The sequence below is a fragment of the Strongyloides ratti genome, assembly GCF_001040885.1.
Source record: "Strongyloides ratti genome assembly S_ratti_ED321, chromosome : 2".
NCBI lineage: Eukaryota > Metazoa > Nematoda > Chromadorea > Rhabditida > Strongyloididae > Strongyloides > Strongyloides ratti.
Genome location: NC_037308.1, coordinates 12,774,742 through 12,798,351, shown reverse-complemented (window position 1 = coordinate 12,798,351; position 23,610 = coordinate 12,774,742). Strand labels below are relative to the sequence as shown.

At 19.1% G+C, this 23,610-nt stretch overlaps 6 protein-coding genes across 6 annotated transcripts; 2 read left to right on the top strand and 4 right to left on the bottom strand.

Annotated features, from left to right (window-relative positions):
• Window positions 1-912: 912 nt before the first annotated feature.
• On the top strand, window positions 913-1,566 carry SRAE_2000409100 (Hypothetical protein; the record flags this gene model as incomplete). Its single annotated transcript, XM_024642920.1, has 2 exons — window positions 913-1,051; window positions 1,115-1,566. The coding sequence occupies 2 exons, from the start codon at window positions 913-915 to the stop codon at window positions 1,564-1,566; spliced, it is 591 nt and encodes a 196-aa protein (XP_024508642.1).
• Window positions 1,567-1,885: 319 nt separating this feature from the next.
• SRAE_2000409000 (Hypothetical protein) lies at window positions 1,886-10,383 on the bottom strand (the record flags this gene model as incomplete). The annotated part of the gene is made up of 6 exons (XM_024642917.1): window positions 1,886-2,407; window positions 2,451-2,727; window positions 3,117-3,388; window positions 3,448-3,656; window positions 3,699-4,064; window positions 10,377-10,383. The coding sequence occupies 6 exons, from the start codon at window positions 10,381-10,383 to the stop codon at window positions 1,886-1,888; spliced, it is 1,653 nt and encodes a 550-aa protein (XP_024508641.1).
• A 6,028-nt stretch (window positions 10,384-16,411) lies between these two features.
• On the bottom strand, window positions 16,412-17,332 carry SRAE_2000408900 (Epidermal retinol dehydrogenase 2; the record flags this gene model as incomplete). The annotated part of the gene is made up of 1 exon (XM_024642916.1): window positions 16,412-17,332. The coding sequence occupies one exon, from the start codon at window positions 17,330-17,332 to the stop codon at window positions 16,412-16,414; it is 921 nt and encodes a 306-aa protein (XP_024508640.1).
• Window positions 17,333-18,277: 945 nt separating this feature from the next.
• On the bottom strand, window positions 18,278-19,536 carry SRAE_2000408800 (Astacin-like metalloendopeptidase; the record flags this gene model as incomplete). The annotated part of the gene is made up of 2 exons (XM_024642915.1): window positions 18,278-19,420; window positions 19,477-19,536. 2 exons carry the CDS (start codon window positions 19,534-19,536, stop codon window positions 18,278-18,280), a joined length of 1,203 nt encoding a protein of 400 aa, XP_024508639.1.
• A 1,641-nt stretch (window positions 19,537-21,177) lies between these two features.
• Window positions 21,178-22,803, top strand: SRAE_2000408700 (Natural resistance-associated macrophage protein 2; the record flags this gene model as incomplete). The annotated part of the gene is made up of 1 exon (XM_024642914.1): window positions 21,178-22,803. The coding sequence occupies one exon, from the start codon at window positions 21,178-21,180 to the stop codon at window positions 22,801-22,803; it is 1,626 nt and encodes a 541-aa protein (XP_024508638.1).
• Window positions 22,804-22,863: 60 nt separating this feature from the next.
• On the bottom strand, window positions 22,864-23,379 carry SRAE_2000408600 (ARD1 homolog a, N-acetyltransferase; the record flags this gene model as incomplete). Its single annotated transcript, XM_024642913.1, has 2 exons — window positions 22,864-23,184; window positions 23,230-23,379. 2 exons carry the CDS (start codon window positions 23,377-23,379, stop codon window positions 22,864-22,866), a joined length of 471 nt encoding a protein of 156 aa, XP_024508637.1.
• Between the last annotated feature and the right edge of the window lie 231 nt (window positions 23,380-23,610).

Here is a 23,610-nt window from a genome sequence, read left to right as displayed (position 1 = left end):
TTAATTAATTTAAATTATGAAAATTATTTCTTCATCTGGCTTTAAGTTTTATGAGATTCAAAATTTATATGATATGAAAAAGAGTAAAAAAGGTAAAAATAGACATATTATATGATGTCAAATTACCATAATAATTATAAACAAATAGTTCAAAGTACAAAAAAATAAAAATTATTTTTAAAAATTTATTAGATAATAAGCTTTTAAAATTTATTTTTATATATTATTACTAAATATATTTAATTATAATTTAAAGATTTGTCTAAGTAAAAAAAGTTCAAAAAAACATTTATAGTTGTTGAGGATATTTTTAAAATTTTATTTTAAAATTAACAATAAAAAAAACTTTTATCTTCTAATTAAAAAAAGTATTTTTTTCTAAGTTCTATGTTATTTACTAAAAAGTTACTTTTATTAAAACTTTTATTACTCTTATTTTGAATTTAAAAAAAAATGATAACTTTTCTTTACCAACTAAAAGTGTAATTTCTATTTGTATGTTTTAAACTTTTTTTTTTAAATTTATTTATATTGACTAGAAAATTTTTAAATATTTTCATACATTTTTTTTTTGTTACATATAATTAAAGTTATTTTAAATTTTCATGATAATAAACCTAATTAAAATAAAGTATATCAAGGAATAAATTTATTTATAAATAAATAATAAAATATCTTAATTTTTATTGATAAACAAATGTATTTAATGCTTTTCTTGATGATCAATTTTATTGCATAATATTTTATTGCAAAAGTAATTTTATAGAAATAGGATATTGGGTCAAAAAAAAATTTATGTTTATAGATGAAAGGGATACTATTTTAAATTTATATTCAATTAGACATATTTTTTTTTAAATATTATAGTGTAAAATATTTTTTTTATTTTTATAAATATATTTTATTAGAAAAATGGTTAAATGTTTTAACAAAGATGATTCATTTTATTATGGGCCAGAGTTTTTTGGTCTTGTTCATTACCGTAATGCAGTAGTGATTGGTTCTATATTAGAGATGCTAACATTAGCTGGAATTGTCTTTAGCTCCATAAGTTAGTTTATCTATTTTTTTTTTTCTATTAATACTATATATATATTTTTTTTTATTAGTTTAGTATTACAAACAATCTATTTAATAACAGGATTATGGTCCACTATGTTTGTTTTAGTAATTGGTATAACAGTTTTTATAGTATCTATCATAATGATATATGGAGTTGTTAGTGAAAATCCAAAATTAATACTCCCTCAATTGGCTATACTTCAAATAGAAACTACCGTTCTTATATTAATAGCAATAGTATCAATTTTTAGTATGTCTTGTGGAATTTCTGTTACAAACTATCTTTTTAGTTTTTTTATTAATGTTCAGATAACTGAAAAAGAATTTGGTCCAATATGGCCATTCAATATTACAGCATTAGCTTTTGTTGGTTCATTAGCATGTATATGGTTTCAATCAGTTGTCAAAAATGCATATGAATATTTATTAGATAAAAATTATTTCGATGCTTTGGAAGGAACTAATAATAATATTGAAATGACTAGAAATAATAAAAGGAAATAATATTTTTATAAGATAATGAAAAGTAATTTCCACAAGTGATTGTTTATTTATTTAATGTATAAAATTATTAAAATATTTCAAAAATAAATTGAAAAATTTAGAAAAAAAAAAAAATAGTTGTAATTATTTTTATATAAAAAAAAAGTTTAATAAACATTTTGTACCATTTTATACATTCACCTTGAATGAGAGTAAGTATTATCCTTTCATTGTATTTTTTATTATAATATTTCTTTATTTTTTATTTTTAATACCAATTATAAAAAATAAATTTTTGACCTTTCTTTAGTATATTTATATATTATAATATTTTTTTATTTTATAAACAAAGTTCAAAATTATTTCTAACTATCCATTTCATATTTTTTAATTGAGAAAGTTCTTTTAAACATATTTGTCTATTTTTTTGCCTTATTTCATCTCTTTCTTTTGCTTCCTCAACTAACTTCCTCATAGCTTCAGATTGTTGTTGAAGGTCTGCTATCTGTTTATCTAATTGTTCCAAAAATTCAAATTCTGCCTTACTTGTAGCAGCTATTTGTTTTGCTGTTTCAAGATGAGCTTTTTCATCAATTATTGGTTGGGGTGATGGAGTACTCCTATTAGATGGAAGTTTAAGTGATACGACATCTGCATAGATAGGTTCGTCATCATCGTAGAATGACTTATTTTTCGATGAACGGGTCGAGTCACCTTCAAATGGGACAGCATAAATTGGTGATGAACAATCAAATGATGAGGATGATGCTGTATCCATCATCAGGAGTTCTGTATCACTACAACAACCTCCAAATTCTTCTGAATCTTCATCTACCTCAAGCATTGATAAACGTTTAATAATCTAAAATATATTATTATTATTATAATAAAAAAATTTAATATACCTCAAGTTCATGGTAAATAGGTTCATCACTATAACCACTACTTATACCAGAAGTAAAACTTTCATCTTTATTACATAATGGATAATTAACAAAAGATGAAGAATTGGATGTATTTTTTCCATCCATATTATTAGATATTTGTTTTATTCTTGTAGCAGCATATAAAGTAAATTCAGATTCCGATCCTGTTAAAAGACCAGAAGTTTGACTATCACTTTGTTTTATTTCTTTTTTTAAAGATTGTTGCCAGTTAGGAGAGTGAACAGAACTTTCAGGACTAAAAATAAAATATATATATCTATATATAAATATTTTTAATTAGTAGATGCCTTAGAAATAGATTAAAATAGTGTGATAGAAAAATAGAAAGAGTTACAGTCACCTCTTATACTATATATAATTTCAAAATAATATACTTTTTCTTTTAAAATATTTTTCCATAAAAAGAAAATTGATGTAAATGAAAAAGTGAGGTACAATATCTATACTACTATATATATACAATTACTAAATATTTGTTAATAGAGAAATTTTTCTATTTCAAATATATATATATTGTATAAAAGAGAAATTATTTTGATGATATAATAAAAAAGAAAATAGGAAATAATGTGTTAAATGAGAAATAGGGTTATAAAAATTAAATGATATCAATATTATACAAACCTGCTATCTTGTGAACCATAACCAGAACTGCATGTTGACTCATCTAAAGATTTAACACGTAATGATGCTCCTCTATCCATTGAAGCATATAACATTTCAAGATTTGGTTTTTTTACTATATTTAAATTTGATAATTTATTTGTTTCATTTTCTGCTACAATACTTCCATTCATATTTTTGAGATTATTTCTTGATTGTGGTACTATAAACATATTATTAGTATTTGTAATTGTTGGTCTAGGTCTATGAATCCATGGATTTGTACGAATATTCTTAAAAAATATATATATATATATGATAAAAAAAAAATTAATTAATAATATAAACAAACCTGTCTAAATGAGGCAGTTGAATTAAAAGTGTTTGAGTATCCTAAGGATAATGGAGTATGTATCATTGAGTGGTTAATTATTTTATTTGATGAAGTAGGACAAATATACCTATTATATGAATAATTTTTTTTTGGTAATGATATTGGACTTAATATATACTCATCTTCATCTTCTAATTTTTTTTCATCAATTTTTTTTGAAAATTTATCTATTTTTCTACAATTATTATTATTATTAGTATTAGAAATACCAGCAAAACTTGTTGTCATTCTACATCCATATATATTTTCATTTTGTTGTTGAATATTTTTATGATGTTCAACATATTGTTGTGAACTATAACTATCACTAATATTTATATTATTTAAATCTTGATGACAACAACAACTATAATTGTTACATATTGTTTTAGAAGAATAATTTGTAGGATAACCACCATAACATGATTGAGATATGTCATAAGATGGTGAAATTCTATATGCTGGTGTTGCTGATTTTGATGATTTACCATAACCATTATTTTTAGATGAATCACTTCTCCTTGCATAAGATCTTCTTCTTCGTAATGGTAAATGATCCTCAAACCAAGATGAAATTTTCTGCATTACTTTAGGAACTAGAATAAAAAAAAAAATATTAATAATAGAGGAAAAAAAAAAATATTTATATATATGTATAAATAACAAAAGAAATGATAAAATTTATTTATATATATATGTTAACATTAACTTATATGTTAAAGAAATAATATAATTGTTAAAAAGTAAGTTCATTATATTTTACAAATAACAAGGAACATTTTAATTATATTGAGAATGATAATGATTAGAAGAAAGTATACAAATTAATGTAACAAGAATATCATCATATTTCTTAATATATTCTGATAATATAATTAACAAAATTGTTAAATAATCAGAATAAATTTTGTCTTTATCTATAAAAAGTTATTATCACTCAATCTGATAAAAGTTCATCAATCTATTCATCTCTATACTATATTTATTAAAAGGACATATTTTGGAGGAAGAACATCTAATGAGGTCCCATTATTAAAACTGAAGACAATTAGAGAAACTCTTGAATATTATCAATAATAAAAGTTGTAGATGTATATATATATATAAATAATATGAATAGCTCCAAATTACATTATGTAATAATAGATTGAGTGTGAGAGAGAGACAAATTTGGATATATTTATTATCTAAGTTTTTAATAGTAAGGAGAATTTAATGAAATTGTCAACAAACAACAACATCCCCCCTCCTATTAACTACCACTACAATATGATTCTGGGTAATGAGAGATAGAAAATGAATAGAAAGATAATGGACTTTTTGGAGTAACCATATGAAGATTGAATTTCAAGATGATTTTATAAATGAACAAGGACAATATATATAACTTATTTACTAAAAATAATATTAAATTGTTATTCAAAAATAATATTCATGTAATAACATTTCCAATGGGGATGTAATTCAAAAAGTCATGAAATGTCACATTTTAGTAGTTAAAATGGTAACTTATCAATTCAAGTACAGAAGATATCTTTATTAGAATCTATGAAAAGTACCACATGGGATGTAACAAATAATTTAGTATATATATTCTTGAACATATGTTTTTAGACTTTTGATATAATATTAAGTATCATCTTATATTACATATTACTATATAACTTTTTTTTTTTGTTATACAGTATCTAAATCAAACAATACGGTGATTTTATTTATGAATTATATGAGAAAAATTATTTCTCATAAAATTACTTTGTTTTATATTAATTATATAGAATTAATTTAATATAAAAAGTTTTGCTTAAAGGAAGTCAATGTTTTGAAAATATAAAAACATCAAATATGAGAAAATTTTAAATTTATAAGGTCATTTATAGTTATATAAAGAATATTAGAAAATGGCAAACAATAAAAGATTAACAGATTTATTTTTCTTTTTAAACATTTTATATGCTATTATAATATATAGCAATTTAAAGTGACATAGAAAGTAAAGGAATGCCAATAAAAAAATGGTGTTCATGATAAATTGAACTACCATAAAATAGAATGGGGAATTAGATAAGACCAAAATAAGAAATAAGGAGCTCATACTTTTTTTTTTTAGATTTGAGATTGATGAAGCCTTATTTTTCCTGAACATCAGACGTTAAATATAATGTGTTCAAAAGATTTTATTTAAGATTAATTTTATTTACAGTAACTTTTAAAAAATATATTGTCTTTTGTCATTAATTATCTAAACTAAGACATTGTCAAAATCTTTTTTATTTACTTATTTTAATATAAACTAGAAGTTTTAATATGAAAATATATATATAAATAAGGAATATAAATTATAAAGATTGATAAGTTTTTTTTTTTTTTTCCTTAATGATAATATATCTTAATATAAAAAGTTTGATAAAAAAAAATATCATCTATCTTTTATGTCTCATTTTTTTTTATATAAATTTCATTTATAATAAAATTAGAATAGACACCTAAAAGAAAAATTTATTAAAACATCTATTTTTATTCGTTTCAAAAGAACTTTAATTTTTTTTGCTAAATTAAATAAAAAAAAGATTTTATAAAATTATAATGGTTAAGGAATAAAGAATTATATTCCTACAAGTTGTTTTAAAGTTATATAATTTTTCATTTATAATACATTTACTTTTACTTTATCAATTTTTCTTATAAATTCCTTTGGGATTTCTAAAACATTCCTTAAAATTTTAACAAAGTGAAACTTTTATCCTATACAAAATTTAAAAAGATTTAGAAAAAAAAGAAAGAAAGTTCTATTTAATTCTTTTGTTTATCCATTTAAAAAAAGGATTTTAAAAGAGAAAAAAAAATAATTGGAAATTGGCAAATAAACACATTTAAGTAAAAAAAATACATTAGTATATATATTTTAATATTTTAGAATAAATAACTAACATAAAAGAAAAGTTTAATAAAAACCAAAAGTACATTATGAATGTTCTATATTTAAAAACATGTTCCTTTTAATAATAATTTAAAATATTGTAAATTTGTATATTTTTACATCAACAAATTATTATGTTACAAGTCTTACATATTCCATGTTTGTCATTTTATTATTCTTGGTCACTCTATTTTTCTCCAACTTTATTTTAAGATGTCTTACTATATTTATTATTATTATGATGATGAGAAGGAGAACTTTTAATATTAATAATTTTTGATATAAAAAGATAAATAAAAATAGAAATATTTGGACAGGATGATGTGAATGAATATTTTAAAATAATATAGTTATAAAATCATTACTATTTTCTAACTTCCTTAAAAAAAAGATAATTTATAAAAAAAAAATTATTTGGTAAAAAAGAATAAAAAAAATAAAGAATTTTATGGTAAAAATTTTTATTAAACTATTTCTAAGTTTTAAAGACATAATATGATAAAAATATTTTTAAGTGGTGTTAATAATTGACTAGTTAATTAATGGCAAGATTACTTTACAAAGTACTTTAAAATGATTATAAAAATAGAAAATTAAATGATAAAAATAAAAAGATTTAAAATAAAGAATATTGTTAACAACATACTTTATCATGTTAATTGGTACTATTTTTGAATAAAATTCCATCAAAATGTCTCAAGTATTTAGTATGTTACTTAAACAATATAAAAATATTTTGAAGAGATTTTTACAAAACAATAGATAATAATGATTCAGAAATTAAATTTTAAGTGGGTATCTTTATTTATACCTATACTACTACAACTTCTACTTACATTCTTAATATTATTTTGTATAGAATAAAAAAGTAAAAGAGACTCATAATAAATTTAAGTAGCGAGTGTTATAATGTTATTTTGATAAATGAATTAATAAAATGGAATAAAAAAAAATACTTTTTAATTTTATATATTAATGTTAAGTTATAAATTGTTAAACATTTTAAATAAATTTTTACTAATTATTATATTTTCATTTTTACATTACATTGACATGGATTAATAGAAAATATATATAGATATATAAATATATAAAAAAGAAGCATATTATAGAACTATGAAATTGAAAAAAGAAAATTTAATTTTTTTTTTACATTTTAAATTAAATAATGTAACTTTATACTTGTTTTACAGTTAATTTAGACAGAAAAATCTCATCATATAATAAGATCACCGTGGGCTTCTTTATAATTTTATCTTTAATTTTATTTCCTTCTTACATTTATCTAGATAAAGTAACTTGAAAAAGGAAATATATAAAAATACAGTATAAATTACAAGCTATTCACTGCCATTTTGTAAATAAAATATGAAGTACTTCAAATTGAATAGAAATAAAATTTTGTTCCTTATTTAAATATTTATTTCAATGTTATGTATCTAATTAGGTAGTGATTTTGATAATTTAGTAAAATGACAAAGATAAAATATTTATAAAATTGAACGTTTAAAATAAAAACTGTTAGTAGTATAAAATGAAAAAGAAGAAAAATACAGAAAATATATAGAAACAAAATAAATTATAAGAATTGAGAAAATAAATTGATGTTGTGTAATCGGAAATAGATTAAAAGTGGACAGCAATATGAGGCAATTATAAGATTTATTAATATAATAGATTCATGTGATTATAATTGAAGATGATTCACCCTCAACTAATTTAACTTTATTAATATTAAAGGAAATAGTAAATTTTCTTAAAATATATTTCCATAATCCTAAATATCAATTAACTTTAATTATAAAAATGGGAAAGGAAATTATAGAAATTAGCTTTGGGGAATGATATGACAAATAGTATATATTTAGTTTAATCATCCTAAAATCATAACTTTTTATTTTTAAAAGTAAATAAATATTATTGAATGAAAGTATAATATTATATACATGAATTATAAACAAAATGTTTGTTTGTGAGAAAGTTTAGCTGTTTACTAATAGATAATAAATAAATTTTTACCATTACTAACAAAAAAAGTTAACAATAAAAGGTAAAAAAAAAATATTTTATATTTAAATGTTAAAGTGCAACATTTAAAATAAAAGTAACATTATTTTTAGAATTTAAAATTAGTTTTACTTGATTGCATATGGTTAGTCAGTCTCAATAAATAACAAGATTTTTCTGTTTATTATAATAGGAATTTTAAAAAAAAAAAAAGTAAATATAAAAAGTATACCGCCAAATTCCAAAACTACAAATGGAAAAAAATATATATGAATGATTTATAAAAAAAAAAGGGATTAATTTATGTGTCAAATGAAAACTTAATATTTAAATCCTTTATATATATTTTTTAATTAATTATATAAGAACATATTTTATAAAAGTTTAAGAAAAAATTAATATACTACAATTTATTATATAAAAAAAAATGATAAACAATTTTATATATCAATATATAAGTATATATTTCTATATAAAGAGATTTTTATTTCATTAAAATTTTGATAAAGAATAATAAATAAAAGTTGAAAGAGATAATAAATATATTTTATGAATATTCATGATTCAGATTTAAAATAGAAATTGAGAAACAATTATATATTCATTCTTGATAAATATAAAAAAAAAAATTAGTAAAATAAAATATTCTAAGATTGAATTACTAAAGTTTACAAAGTTTTATTTTATCTTTTCTTTCCCAAAATAATAAATTACCCTCCATGATACTGGAGATTATATTATCATGGTAATTTATTTAACAAATTACTAATGAAATAACTAAAGATACAAATTGAATATATTTATTAAAAATAAATTTTAAATATTCTTTATACCTAATTTTTAGTAATAATAAATATACTTTCTAGTAATAAAAAAATGATTTTTCACATAAAGATATTATATATATGTAAAAATTGTAATAAAATACTACAAACTTAGTAAGCAAATATTTTATGTATAAAAATAAAATAACCCTATATTAATAATAAAGAATCCTTTTATTGTACTTTTTCTTTTTTCAATAGATAAAAATTCAATTATCTTATTTTAAATATATAAGAAAATAAATTTTATTAAACAAAAATAATTTAAATAAAAAGAAAAAAAATACATGTGTAACAATAATGCTTTTATTCTTAATAAATATATCAAGTTATATATTATTTTTATAATATAATTTTTACAAAATGTTGTTAGGTTTTTTTTTTTTTACTACTTGAAACTTGTTAATTATAAACGGAATGGGAAACATTTTCAAACATCAGTTTTGTCAAGGTTAGGACCAGTTAATAATCTTTTTCTTAAAGTACACTAGTTTTTAATGAAACTTTGATAGAAGGCATTGTGTTTGTTTTAGAAAAAAATATTATATTTATAAAATCTAATAAATATAAAATATTAAAGTTTAAATAAAAGTTAAAAAAAATGTTTTTTATTTTAAAAAAATTACATTTAAGAGATGTAAAAATGATTTAAAAAAAAATAAGAAAGGCAACAACTATACAGATATATTAAAACAATAAATCAGGTGATTTGAAATTAAATTTTATGATAATAGTTTTATTTAATTTTTATTATATTCTATTCTTAATGGGTGTTCATTGAGTACTATAAATGTATATATATTATTGTACTTATACATTTTAATTTCTTAAAAGTGACTTTTATGTATTTGACAATATATAAATAAAATAAAAATTAAGTAAAAAGAGTTGATGCCATATACATAAATATTGAAAGTATTAATATATATCATAAAATGATAACTAAAAATTATAAGTACTAAGTTAATTTTATGTTGATATCATCATTTACATGATAGAATAATAATGATAAAAAAAAATGTAAATAATATTTTTGAGGTAAATCTACAGTATATTTAATAAAATAACATGAACCTAACATCATAATAAAAACAATAGTTATGTTATATTGTAAAGAATTTTATATTTACGATAACAAATGAAAATTATTAACTCACCTTTCATTTTGAATTATTTGTTACTTTCCTCTAAGAGACAATATTATTATTATTATTATGTGTGTTGTATATATGATGTCAAACAGAGATACAATTTATTTTTTTTTTCCTTGTTTTCTTTTATATCTTTCTTTTGATAATCCTTTAACAGATCTTTCTTTTATATTTTGTATCAATAGAAAAAAAAAAAATTTAAATAAAATTTAGAAGAAAAGTACTTGAGGTAAAATAATTATTTTTGAGAATAAAATACCAAATTATCAATTGTTATAAAAATATTAGTTAGTGACAAAAAAAATATTATATTATAGTATAATTTTCTTTTTAATTGTTTGTGTAAATATGAAGAAATTGAAATTCTGAAATAAGTTATATTTATTAAAAAATAATAACATTAAATATTAATAATAAGAAAGATAATATCATTGCTTCAAATTGTTCATTCCTCTAGATATTATATCAATAAATATTATTCTTTTTTTATTATTTTACTTTCAGGTAAAATCAAAAGTCATCTAATTAATGTTTTCAAAATGATACAAACTTATCTACAAGATTTCAAAAGTAAAAATATTATAATCTTGAAGATATTATAATATATAAATATATACATATCACATTTAAAATGTTATGTATAAGTTATAATGGAGACATTTTTTAAATCCCACTTATAAAATAAAATAAATATAACTTACATTAAGGATGTATTGATAAAAGAATTTTTTTTTTTAATTTTTTGAAACGTGATCTTGGAGTTAGTATAATTAATTAGTTTAATTCGAAAATTACACTTTGATATTCTATTTACTTTCTTTAATTTCTTAGGATATTTCTTTAATGTTTAGTAAGAATTTTCAAATATGAATGTATTAAAACTTTTTTATTTTTTTAAATAAAGTTTAAATATTTTTATTCGTATAAAATATATAGAGAAAATATTTTTTTTTTTTGATTTTATAAGAAGGAAAAATGACAATAATTCTTGAGAAAAAGTTTATATAAAATATAATTTATTTCTCTTCATTATTTGCCATTACCCTCAAGTTTAAAATAAAATATTAAGCTCTAATATTTTGTTCCTAAAATTAACATAAATTAAGATGATATGAAAAAGTTTATTAGTTGTATTAAAAAATATTTAAAAATTATGACCTTCGTTTTATTTATATATAAAAATGAAAGAATAAATTTTATGAAAATAAAAATTTTTTTTTTTTTTCAAAAGAAATTATAGGTAACTATTTATATAAATATATATTTATATAAAATGATCCAAATATAATATATTATATATAAGAAAAGAAAATAAATGAATATATTATATTTAACTATATATATATATATAGACGGCAAAATATTAAAAATAAAAACATGAATAATTTTTATTTAATTTCTTAAAACCTAACATATGAGGTTTTAAAAATATAATAAATAACAAATATAAAAGGATCGTAAGATATAAAAAGTTTTAGCCTTTAATATAATCTTTCTCCTGTCAATTTATATCTTACCAGTTATAATATATGATATGTGAAATTACATGAACATGAGAAGGTTTTTCTTAAGAACTTTTAATAATAACAGAATGTATACTTTAGATATGGATTTAACTTTTATCAATTAATTCTTAACTTAAGTAAAAAAGGATATAATAATATTATTAGAAAATATAGAAAAAAAAAATGCACACACATATATATATATATATATATATATAATTTATAACAATTAACATGAAATTGTTTATTTTATTATAAAATACAAAAAAAAACAACCATATATATATTTATATCGTTAAAATGATAATATAACAAAAAAAAATATTTTTAAGAATATATTTAAATATATCCTTATATGAGAAAATAGACAATAATGATTAATGATGTACACAAGATTATCTAAGAAATAAAAGAAAAATGATAGATGAAGTGATTATTAAGCGAGAAGTTAACTTAAAGATGCTTTCTTTAACTCATGACAACCGTAAATAATATGTAAATTTAAAGATATACTAATTGACAGAAGAAATATGATGAATCTTTTTTATATTTAGTATAACTTAACTCTAATTACAATATTATAAAATTAAAAGATATCTTATAATGAATCATTACATCAAATCTCAATAGACTGATAATAACAATATGTGTAAATAAATCATAATCTTGATTAAGTATTACCAAACTTTGATACTTCTTATCAAGATATATAAATGAAAAAGCAACAATTTTACAATTGTTTTGTGTACTATTCCACTTATGTATAAAAGTTATCTAACATATCTTTTAACTTACTTACAAATTTTATAATATTGAAATTGGACAAAAAGAAGATATATTAAAAAATAAGGTCACTTAATTATTTGTTGTCACAAATAGTCAAAATCTTTTCTTTTTATATTTTTTTTTTATTCTAATACAAATAATAGAAAATTTTCTTTTAAAGTTAAAATAGTGCATTAATATTTTATTTGCAAAAATTTACAAATAACTTTTCTTTTTTGTTTATTACATAGATATAATAAAATATCATTAGTGAGAATATTAAATACTTTTTTTAAATAGTAAGTTATATTTATATATAAAATATTTGGATAAAAAAATAACATAATAATTAAATAAATAAAGGATTTACATTATATCTATTTTTTCACATCAATTCATTTTTTTTTTAAAATAACATTTTATTAAATATAATGTTATCCAAAAATTAAATGTTTAAAAATTTTTATATATTTTAATAATAAAAAGTATGTATCATATTAAATAATATTTAATTTTCAAACATTTTTAACATTAATAAATATAATAAGAAAACATTTGTTTTATTGATAGGATTAATAAATCAAGGACAGATAAGCTTTTTTTAATATAACTGTTTCAAGGGAAAGTATTAAATATATCAATTAGAAATACTTAAAACAATAAATTTTTTTTTTCATTAGTTATCTAATAAGTTTTAATTCTAAACAGCCGGTTGACACATATATATATATATATAATATATATATTTATGGACTATTTCATAGTTTGTCCATAAAAGGATTAATTTATGTCTTTTATAATTAACAAATAAATGATATAAGTAATAATTATTAAATTTAATAATATTCAATAATAGTATCATGGTTTTTTTTTTCACTTTACAATTATATATTAAATATATTGACAAGAAAATCATTAATGTTAAATGAAATTAAAATGAAAAATTGTAATTTTTATATCTATCTAAATAATAAAATAGAAAATTTTTTAAAATATTTATTGCGAAACATTTTTAAAAATGTCAAATTAATAAAAGACAACTAACTAATTTGTTATATTTTAAATATAATATGAATAAACTATTTTCTCAGTAGAAAGAAAAAGTTCTTGAATATATAATTTAGTTTGTAAAATATGAAAAATTACCAAAAACCCAGGAGACACCACATTTATTATGAACTATTATTTTAATAACAGATCTGATAACTATGACGGAAAATTGTTTTGATGGAATAGTTAAAATTAATTTATCATACTAGAATTTTTCATTTTAAAGTGTTAGAATAGTATTATTTATATGTAGTTAGTTACGATATGCCATACTGAAATTAATATCTCACCTTTTATTAAAAATAAATATCATTGGTAAAATAAACAATAATAATAATAATAAATTAATATATTTAGAAGTATTATTATCTTATGGTTCAGTAAATATATTTATTAGATTTTAACTCTAATCAACAAATATACACAGTTATCCTTTTGTGAGCAAATATATTATTTTCTTTTTCAATTTATAAAACTTAATTTTACAAGAATTTTTATGTATTAAAAAAAAAGATATCTTTATATATAAAAATGGATAAAAAATAAATATAAAATTTAAAATAATAAAATGTAATTAAAATGAAATAAAATAATTTTTGTTTATAAACATTATATTTAGTTAGTAAGGAACTTATAACTTAAACATATGTGGCATGTATATATATATAAATAAATTAATATAAACATATATACATCACTATTCAATAACAAATTTTTAATTTTATAATTTATCATTTAAGTGTTATTTTACACTTTTTTTTTACTATTGTATCTTAATATTTTTATAATTATATTTTTTTTAAGTACCTATTAAACACCAAAATAATTTAAATTTTTTTATTAAAAAAAAAACTATTATTATAAAAAAAAACCAATTTCCTGACTATAATATGATCTTCTCTTGAAAACATCTTATCTATTTTTTTAATGATTAAAAGAGCTCTTAAAAATAAATTGTTAATTTGTCACTGAACTTTGATTATCTATTTTTTTTATTATATAAATGAAACAGAATTTTTATAGATAAACAATTGAGAACGTTTTAAAAATATATTCTCTTCTTTAAAACCCAGATGTTTTGATAAATTTTGATGATACTAAAGACATAAAAAAATAAAAATAAAAAGTATGACAAATTTTTATATAGATAAATTTCATTAAATTTTATCTAATAAAGCGCACATAATTGTGATAAACATGAATTTAAAGATAACTATTACAATAAAATATTTAAATATATACACTATAAAATTATAAATGTATAAATTGAAAAAAAAAAAAATCTTCTTTTAAAATAAAATATTAATTGTGATGAGTAAAACTTTTTTTCCAGTCAACATAATGTCTAAAAATAATAATTTTAAAAGAAAAGAAGCTTATAAGAAATGTTAAAATTAATCATTAGTCAAGTAGTCTAGAGTTCTTAAAATAATTTACAAATAATATTCAAACAAATACCCGGTTGTAGTTAACTAAAATAAAAAGGTAACGTATACACATATATATATATATATATACTTGTAAATGAATATAAAAATTACAAAATCTTACAGACTTCCTGATAAAATGATTATTTTTAAAATAAAACAAGTATGGTTCAATTTGAATTGATAAAAAGTTATTTTAAAACTAATCTGATTATATTTTTTTCATTTCAATTTTATCGCTAAGAGAAGATGAAAAATTAAATATATAGATTAAATTTTATTATTTTAATCTCTCTCTCCTATTACACATTAACAAAATAAAATTGTAAATATATTTTTTTGTTTATTTTATTTCTGAGGTGTGCCGAAATTTGATAATATAATTATTTATAAAAAAAAAAGCTTAAATGTCAATTGAATTTATTTTTAAAATAACTTTTAGAAAATAAAAGATGTCATTAAAAATATAGCTCAATAGTTCTAATATTTTTAAAATTTATGTTAATTTTGTTATATAACAAAAGTAATTTTAGATAAAAAAAAAAAGAGATGTAATATTATAATTATGTAAATTTTTTTTAGACATTAATAACAAATTTATATTATTATTAGATAGATGTAAAATATAAATAACAATATTGAGTAAAACAACAAAAATTTAATTAATTTTTACAACTTATTTATCTATAAATATATTTAATAAATGATATCAATTATATATATAAAAAAAAATGCTTTAATTGTTGTTGTTGGCAAACAATGAAAAAAAATTTATAAAATATAATGATATATAATATAATAATAAAAAAATTAAAAACTTTTATGACTACATTTTTTCATAAATTTTTATGACTTTTCTTTTACTATTTTTAATATACATGGAACATGTTATAAACATGATCAAATTAAGTGATATAATTTTACATATATAATACATATATATTATATATTTATATATATTTAGAAAAATAACAAATGACACATCATATTTATATCATATTCAAAATTTTATAAAAAAAAAAGTATGCTCTTAACTTCCAAGTACTATGTATTAGTATAATTTTCTTTTTTTTTTTTTAATTTACAGAAAATCAATTTGTTTTTTTTATAAATAATATATAATCTTTAATCTATGATTATAAAAAAAAAATCTCATAAAATTTTATAACAAATTTTCGTTAAAATATACATATAATAAATTTGTAGATATAATGAAATAAATTTTAAAAAATGAGATAAATAGCAATTGTTTTTTTTTAGGCATTAATAAAAAAAAAAAAGTTTTGAAAGAAATTTAATCTTCTTTTTTTTCTCTTTTTTCTACTTGTTCCATAATTCTATTTTTTAAGTCCTGTGTATCTTTTAAAGCATAAAAAGCTCTTGTAGGCAAAATATTATATAGAAGTGCAAATATATAACTGAATTTTGGAAGTAATATTTGTGATTGTTCAGTTAATATACCTTCCATCATAATTTCTGTTGCTTCTTCAGGTTCAATAACTGGTAATAAAAATGTTGATGGTACATCAAGTTCTGCAGTTAAATTTGTTTTAATAAAATATGGACAAATTGTTGTAACTTTTATTTTTCCATTTGAGATTATATTAAGTTCTTCCTCTAAAGCTGATGAAAATCCAACGACGGCAAATTTTGAACATGAATAATCAACAATTCCTGTTGATGGTACTTTACCTGCTAATGAAGCCATATTAACAATATGACCTGAATTTTTGGTAATCATATCTGGAAGGAATGCTTTACATGTATAAAAATGTGCCATTAAATTAATATTAATAATTTTTTGTAAATCATTATCTGATGTATTAATAAATAATTTTCCATTTGCAATACCAGCATTATTGATAAGAATGTCAACTGTACCAATAGTTTTTTTAACTTTATTAGCTACTTCATATATTTGATCTTTATTAGTTACATCAACAACATAATTCCAACATTCAACATTATCTTCTTTTAATATATTCATTGTTTCTTCTAATCCTTTCTTATCAACATCCCATAAAACAATTTTTGATCCTAATTTTCCAAATGATATAGCTAAATTTCTACCTAATCCATTTCCACCACCAGTAATAAGAACAATTTTTGATTTAACATCTTTTCTTGGTAAAAATCCAATTGGAAGTAATGCAATAAAGCATCCAACAATTAAATTATAGAAAAACGTAAGTAATTTGGTGATAATTTTATACATTGTAAAATAAAATGAATAAAGAAATATCAATGACAAATAACAATAACTTTTTTTCTATTTATACTAAAATTTCTATTCAATTTTTACCAATTTATTATATCTCTCGTAGTTTGAAGTATGTAGCATACTTTTTTAAAATGTCGTATATATAATATTATGTGACTAATTCTTTAATATAAAATAATATCAAGACATAAATAAGTCATTATAAAACTATTTATATATATAACTAATTATTAAATATAAGCTTCTATTTTATTTACAACATATACTAAATATTATTTTTTTAATAAATAACGTCGTTTGATAATTTAATTATTGTCATTATATATTTTATTATATCTTTTGATATTATCAATTCTTTTGAAAAAGAATTTCTAGTATGTCTTTGAAATATTTTTATTGGAAGAGATATAATAATGTAATTTTTTATTACTGATAAATATATAAATTACTTTTTATTGTTAATTTAAAAATTATGTAATTTATAATTTTTTTTAAACACATTAATAATATAATAGTAATATTATTAAGTGTTAATTCAAATATATAAAGTTTTAACAGTTTAAATTTAAGTTTTGTTTAACATTTTTTTTAAAAATATAATATTCATATTTTACAATCAACTAAATTCATTAATAATAAAATGTGAAACTGTATTTTTAGTACACAAATTACTGATCACAATTTTTTTTTTTAAAAATTATGACAAGTACTCAATATGTAAATTTTGATACATTAATTCAAATATAGACATAAACTTATAACTAAAATTATCAAATAGATTATTTAATTTTCTAGTTTTTAGCCATTAAAAATTTACGTAATATAGTAAATACATCAAAATGTACAATAAATATAAGTTTTTTTCTAGGATGTAACTGAAATACATTAAAAAACAATTGATTGATACATTAGAATTTAATTATTATCAGGCTTAAAATCTTAGTTTGGTTCTCTTAATAATATCAAATGTAAACGATCATCATCTGATGTTCCGACATATTTAATATTTGTATAATTTGCTTCTGATAATGTTACAGAACCTTTCATTTTACCACAAAACATTGCTCCTGTTGACCCTTTATCAGTAATATGTCTAATTTCAAGACCTTTTCCGACTGGACACCAATCTTTACTTAATGGATTTACATACATTTTTGTTGATGGTCCTAAATTTACTCTAATTTTTTTTTTTTCATCTGTTGTTATATAAAAGAAACATGTCTTTTTCCCTATTATGGTAAAAGATGTTTCTCTTTGATTTAATTGTATTTCTGCAGGAGGACACCCTTCATCAGAAATTCTTCGTTTGTGACAATATTTTCCACCATAAAATGTTGGACATCTACATATATTACAATTATTTGGATCTGTATATCCATAATTAAGACATTTTAATTTTACTGGACATTGATTATTACAATAATAAATGTTTAAAAGTTTATAATCATTAAAACTAAATTCTATCTGTCCAATTGTTTTAATAAAACTTTTGTCCAAAGGAAGTATAGTATCTTTTTTATTTACACTATAATCATATCTTCCTGAATGCATACCTGATCCAATATCATAAGGTACTCCATATGTATCTGAAGCATTTTTTTTCATAAATTTACCCAGATACGTTGTATTAATATTCCATAATAATCTTCTAACATACTTATCATTGTCTATTCTTCTTTGTTCTCTTAACATACCTAAAGCATGTCCCATTGTTTGTTGAACCGTTCCAGGTGTGTCACATGTATATGCCAAACTAAGACCTTGTGGTTCATTTTCAAAAACTTTGCCAAGAGATGATGCACATCCTTTACCACGGAAAAAGCGTATACCTTGATGGCGTCCCAATTCAAAACACTCTTCTTTAAATCTTAAACATGTATATTTTTCAAATCTCTTTAATCCAACACGTACTGCTGTTGTATTAATGTCATCAGCAATATAAAATTTAATTGGAAATTTCCATTCATATTTTAATTCTGTAGACATAGCTCTTTTCATTCTAAGTGATTGCATTGGTAAATCTATATCATCTTTTGTGAATGTTGAAGCAACATTTAAGTCATTTTCTGAATTTTCTATTGCCTAAAAGTATTTATTAAGTATATATATATATATTTAGTAAAAAAAAAAAAACATACACTTGTTTTGATAAAAAAAATTAACGATAATTTAAAAATTAATATAAAAGGCAATCTCATACCTATAAATGATAATTTTTAACACAATGAATCTATTTTTATTCATTAAAAAGAGTTACAAGTGTAAACAGCTGAGTAAATAAGGAAACCACTAACCATTCATAATTGATTACAAATATAAAGAAAATGTATTAATTTATCTGAAAAAAATTTTTTTTAATATTACATCTAAGAAAAATTAATAAAAATTTATTTTAACTATTAATTTTATTAAAATTTAGATTATATTATTAAAAATTTTAAAAATACATCTTTTGTTTACATTATAAATTTTTGTAAAAAAAAAGATAATAAATCATGTTATTAATACAATTATTAGCAGATTATAATTTCATAATTGTTATACTGCTTGATAAATAGTGCATATTTAATGTTTAATATAATTTTATACTATCTAAAATTATTTAAATGTATCGCAACTATATATAGTAATTTCTAACATTATTTAGAAATTATTACTCAAACATTTGAAGAATGATAAATTTTTTAACTTTAAATAAAATTTTTTTAAAAAATAACAAGAAATAATTAATTAAAAAATTTTTAATTTATAATTAAATGAAACATTTTTTTATTAAAATTATACTGGTTGAAAAATAGATAAAAAATTTTAATAATTTATAAAAATTATCAAATATAGTAATATAATTTTTTACATTTTAATTTAACAATAAAAAAAATTATTAAATTTGAACGTAAAAAAGTTTTAAAATGTAATTTTTTTGTAAATAGTTCAAATTTACATAATAAAAGTTTTTTTTGCTATAATTTACATAAATTTAATAATTTAATAGAATTATAATTTGATTATTTATTTTCTGTTAAAATAAGTTGCTTCACATAGTTGTTTTAACCTTTTTTAAAAATGAAAAATAATTTTTACAAAAAAGAAAAACATATTTGTCAATTCAAATTATTTTATTTAAAACTGTATATTAACTTCAATTAGCTAATATAAAATCATAAATTTTTAAAATAATATCATTTTTGTTTGCTTATACTAATATAAAAAAAAAATTATTATTAAAAATGAACAATTGTTTTAAATATTTCAAGAAAACATTAGAAAATTTAAATGCATATTAAATGATTATATAACTTTATTTTAATAAAAATTTATTAATCAAATACAATAGAGGTACAAAATTTTAAAGTTATAATCAAGTAGTCGTAAGTATTATATTGATATATTTTTTTATAAAACAAAATGTAATATCAAAAGTGATAAAAAATGATCTTTGGAGAAAGTTAAACTTTTTGATTGATAATACAAATAAGATCAAAGTTTTACTGGAATATACTGATACTAAAATAATAATGATATCAGTTTGACGTGCAAAATAATGTAAAAATTATAACTTTTTTCATTTTAAAAGATAAAAAAAGATTATTTCATTGAAAAAATTTCTTTAATTTTTCTATTAAAATATGCATAATCTTTTTTCTTGTCTAATTGACTATTTAAAGTTAATAGATCAACAACATTAATTTATAATATTTATAATAATAAGAAATTTATAATTATCATAATGATAAAATCATAAATATATATAAGACCAGTATAATGATAAAATTTATTATTAACTAATCAGTTTTATTTTACTATATATATATATATATATATACATATATTTATAAAGAATGAAAAAAGAAGAAGGAAAAAAGGAAATTGAAGATATTCCTGCAGATATTCTTGATGTTAAAGTTTATATTTCTGATGAAGAAGATTCAAGATTTATTAACTGGAAAAAATTATGGAGTTTTACAGGCCCAGGATTTTTAATGAGTATAGCTTATTTAGATCCAGGTAACATTGAAAGTGATTTACAATCTGGTGCAATGACACAATATAGACTTATATGGGTTTTATTATCAGCTCATATTCTTGGTTTAATATTACAAAGATTAGCTGCTCGTATAGGTGTAGTAACAGGAAAACATATGGCAGAAATAGCATATTATTACTATCCAAAATATCCACGATGGATTTTATGGATTATGGTAGAAATTGCTATTATTGCTTCAGATATGCAAGAAGTTATTGGTACAGCTATTGCTTTATATTTATTATCTGACAAAAAAATTCCATTATGGGGTGGTGTATTGATAACAATAATTGATACATTTACTTTTCTTTTTTTGGATAAATATGGTATTAGAAAATTTGAAGCATTTTTTGCTTTTTTAATAGCTGTAATGGCAGGAACTTTTGGATATCAATTTGTTTCAATGCCTGAATCATTTGGAATGTTAATGAAAGGAACTTTTATTCCATGGTGTCAAAATTGTAATTCAGATCAAATATTACAAGGTGTAAGTATTATTGGAGCTGTTGTGATGCCTCATAATTTTTACTTACATTCAGCTTTAGTTAAATCAAGAGCTGTTGATAGGACAAATAAAAATAAAATTGTTGAAGCAAATAAATATTTTTTTATTGATGCTACAATTTCATTAACAATTAGTTTTGTAATAAATTTTTTTGTTGTATCTGTTTTTGGAAAAGGATTATATAATAAAACAAATGCAGATGTATATAATGAATGTCAAAATCCTAATAATGGACTTCCTGATTATTATAAAGATGTTTTTCCAAATAATAATGATATTGCAATTTCTGATATTTATCATGCTGGAATTTTTCTTGGATGTTCTGTTGGTGTAACTGCTTTGTATATTTGGGCTATTGGTATTATTGCTTCTGGACAAAGTTCTACAATGACTGGTACATATGCTGGACAATTTGCTATGGAAGGATTTCTTCAAATTAAAATAAGTCGTTGGAAAAGAATTTTAATTACAAGATCTTTAGCTATTTTACCAACAATTATTGTAACAATATTTTCTCAAGGTGTTAATCATATTACAGGTTTAAATGATCTTTTAAATGCTGTTATGATGATTCAACTTCCATTTGCAATATTTCCTGTTTTAACATTTACAGGAGATCATAATTTAATGCATTCCTTTTCTATATGTCTTTTTCAAAAAATATTTGCATCTATTGTCTGTATATTTATTATGGCTGTTAACTATTACTTTTTATATGATTATATTAATGAAAGAATATCAAATTTATGGTTCTTATGGATAGTTGTAGCAATTTTTGCACTTTTTTATACATTATTTACAATCTATATTGCTGTTTATTGTTTTATAGCACTTGGAGTAATTAAATTTACTTCAATGAATAAAATGTTAAAAAAAATGTTTCCACAACCACAATATGAACATTTTAAAAAACCTTGGATGGAATTGGTAAATTAATAATTTCTATAAATTTTTATTGTATATAAATGTAAAATAATTAAAATTTACTAATAATTTTTAAAATATTTTTATATCTGATATATCTTTAGATAATAAAAAAGCATCTTCACCATCTGCATAGTATTCTTCTATTATTTTTTCTTCTTTAAAATTCATTTTTACTTTATAAAACATAATTGCAATATTATTACTTTTTCTGACTTGTAAAAATATTTCAGTAGCATTATAACAATCAATTAATGCTTGTATTGAAAAATTCATCAATTTTTTTGCTATACCCAACCTTCTGTATGACAATGAAACGGCTAATGATACAACAAGACCTTTTTTATCATTATTCTCATCCAATTTAACTATAATATATCCTATTACTCTTCCCTAATTATTTTTAATAAAAAAAAATTATTCAAAAATGTTAATTACCTTATCATCTTCAGCGACATATGATAATGATGGCCAACAAAGCATTATATAAACTAAATAATTATTTTTATAATGTTCTGGAAGACATTGCTGATTACAATGCTGTATAGCTAATAAATCTTCAATTTCTGCATGTCTTATTGAAATCATTATATAGTACTTTTTTTTTTATTTAAAAAAGTATTTTTGATTGTTTAAATATAAAATATTTATATATTTTAAATTTATGATTAAAAGACGAAAAATTACACTTTATTATTGCGTGCACTTATTCAATTTTATTGTTCACTTTAAATTCAAATTTCGTCTGTTATTATTATAATAATTTTATCAATCTCATTTAAATAATGAATTCTCTGTTACTATTCAATTTATTAATAA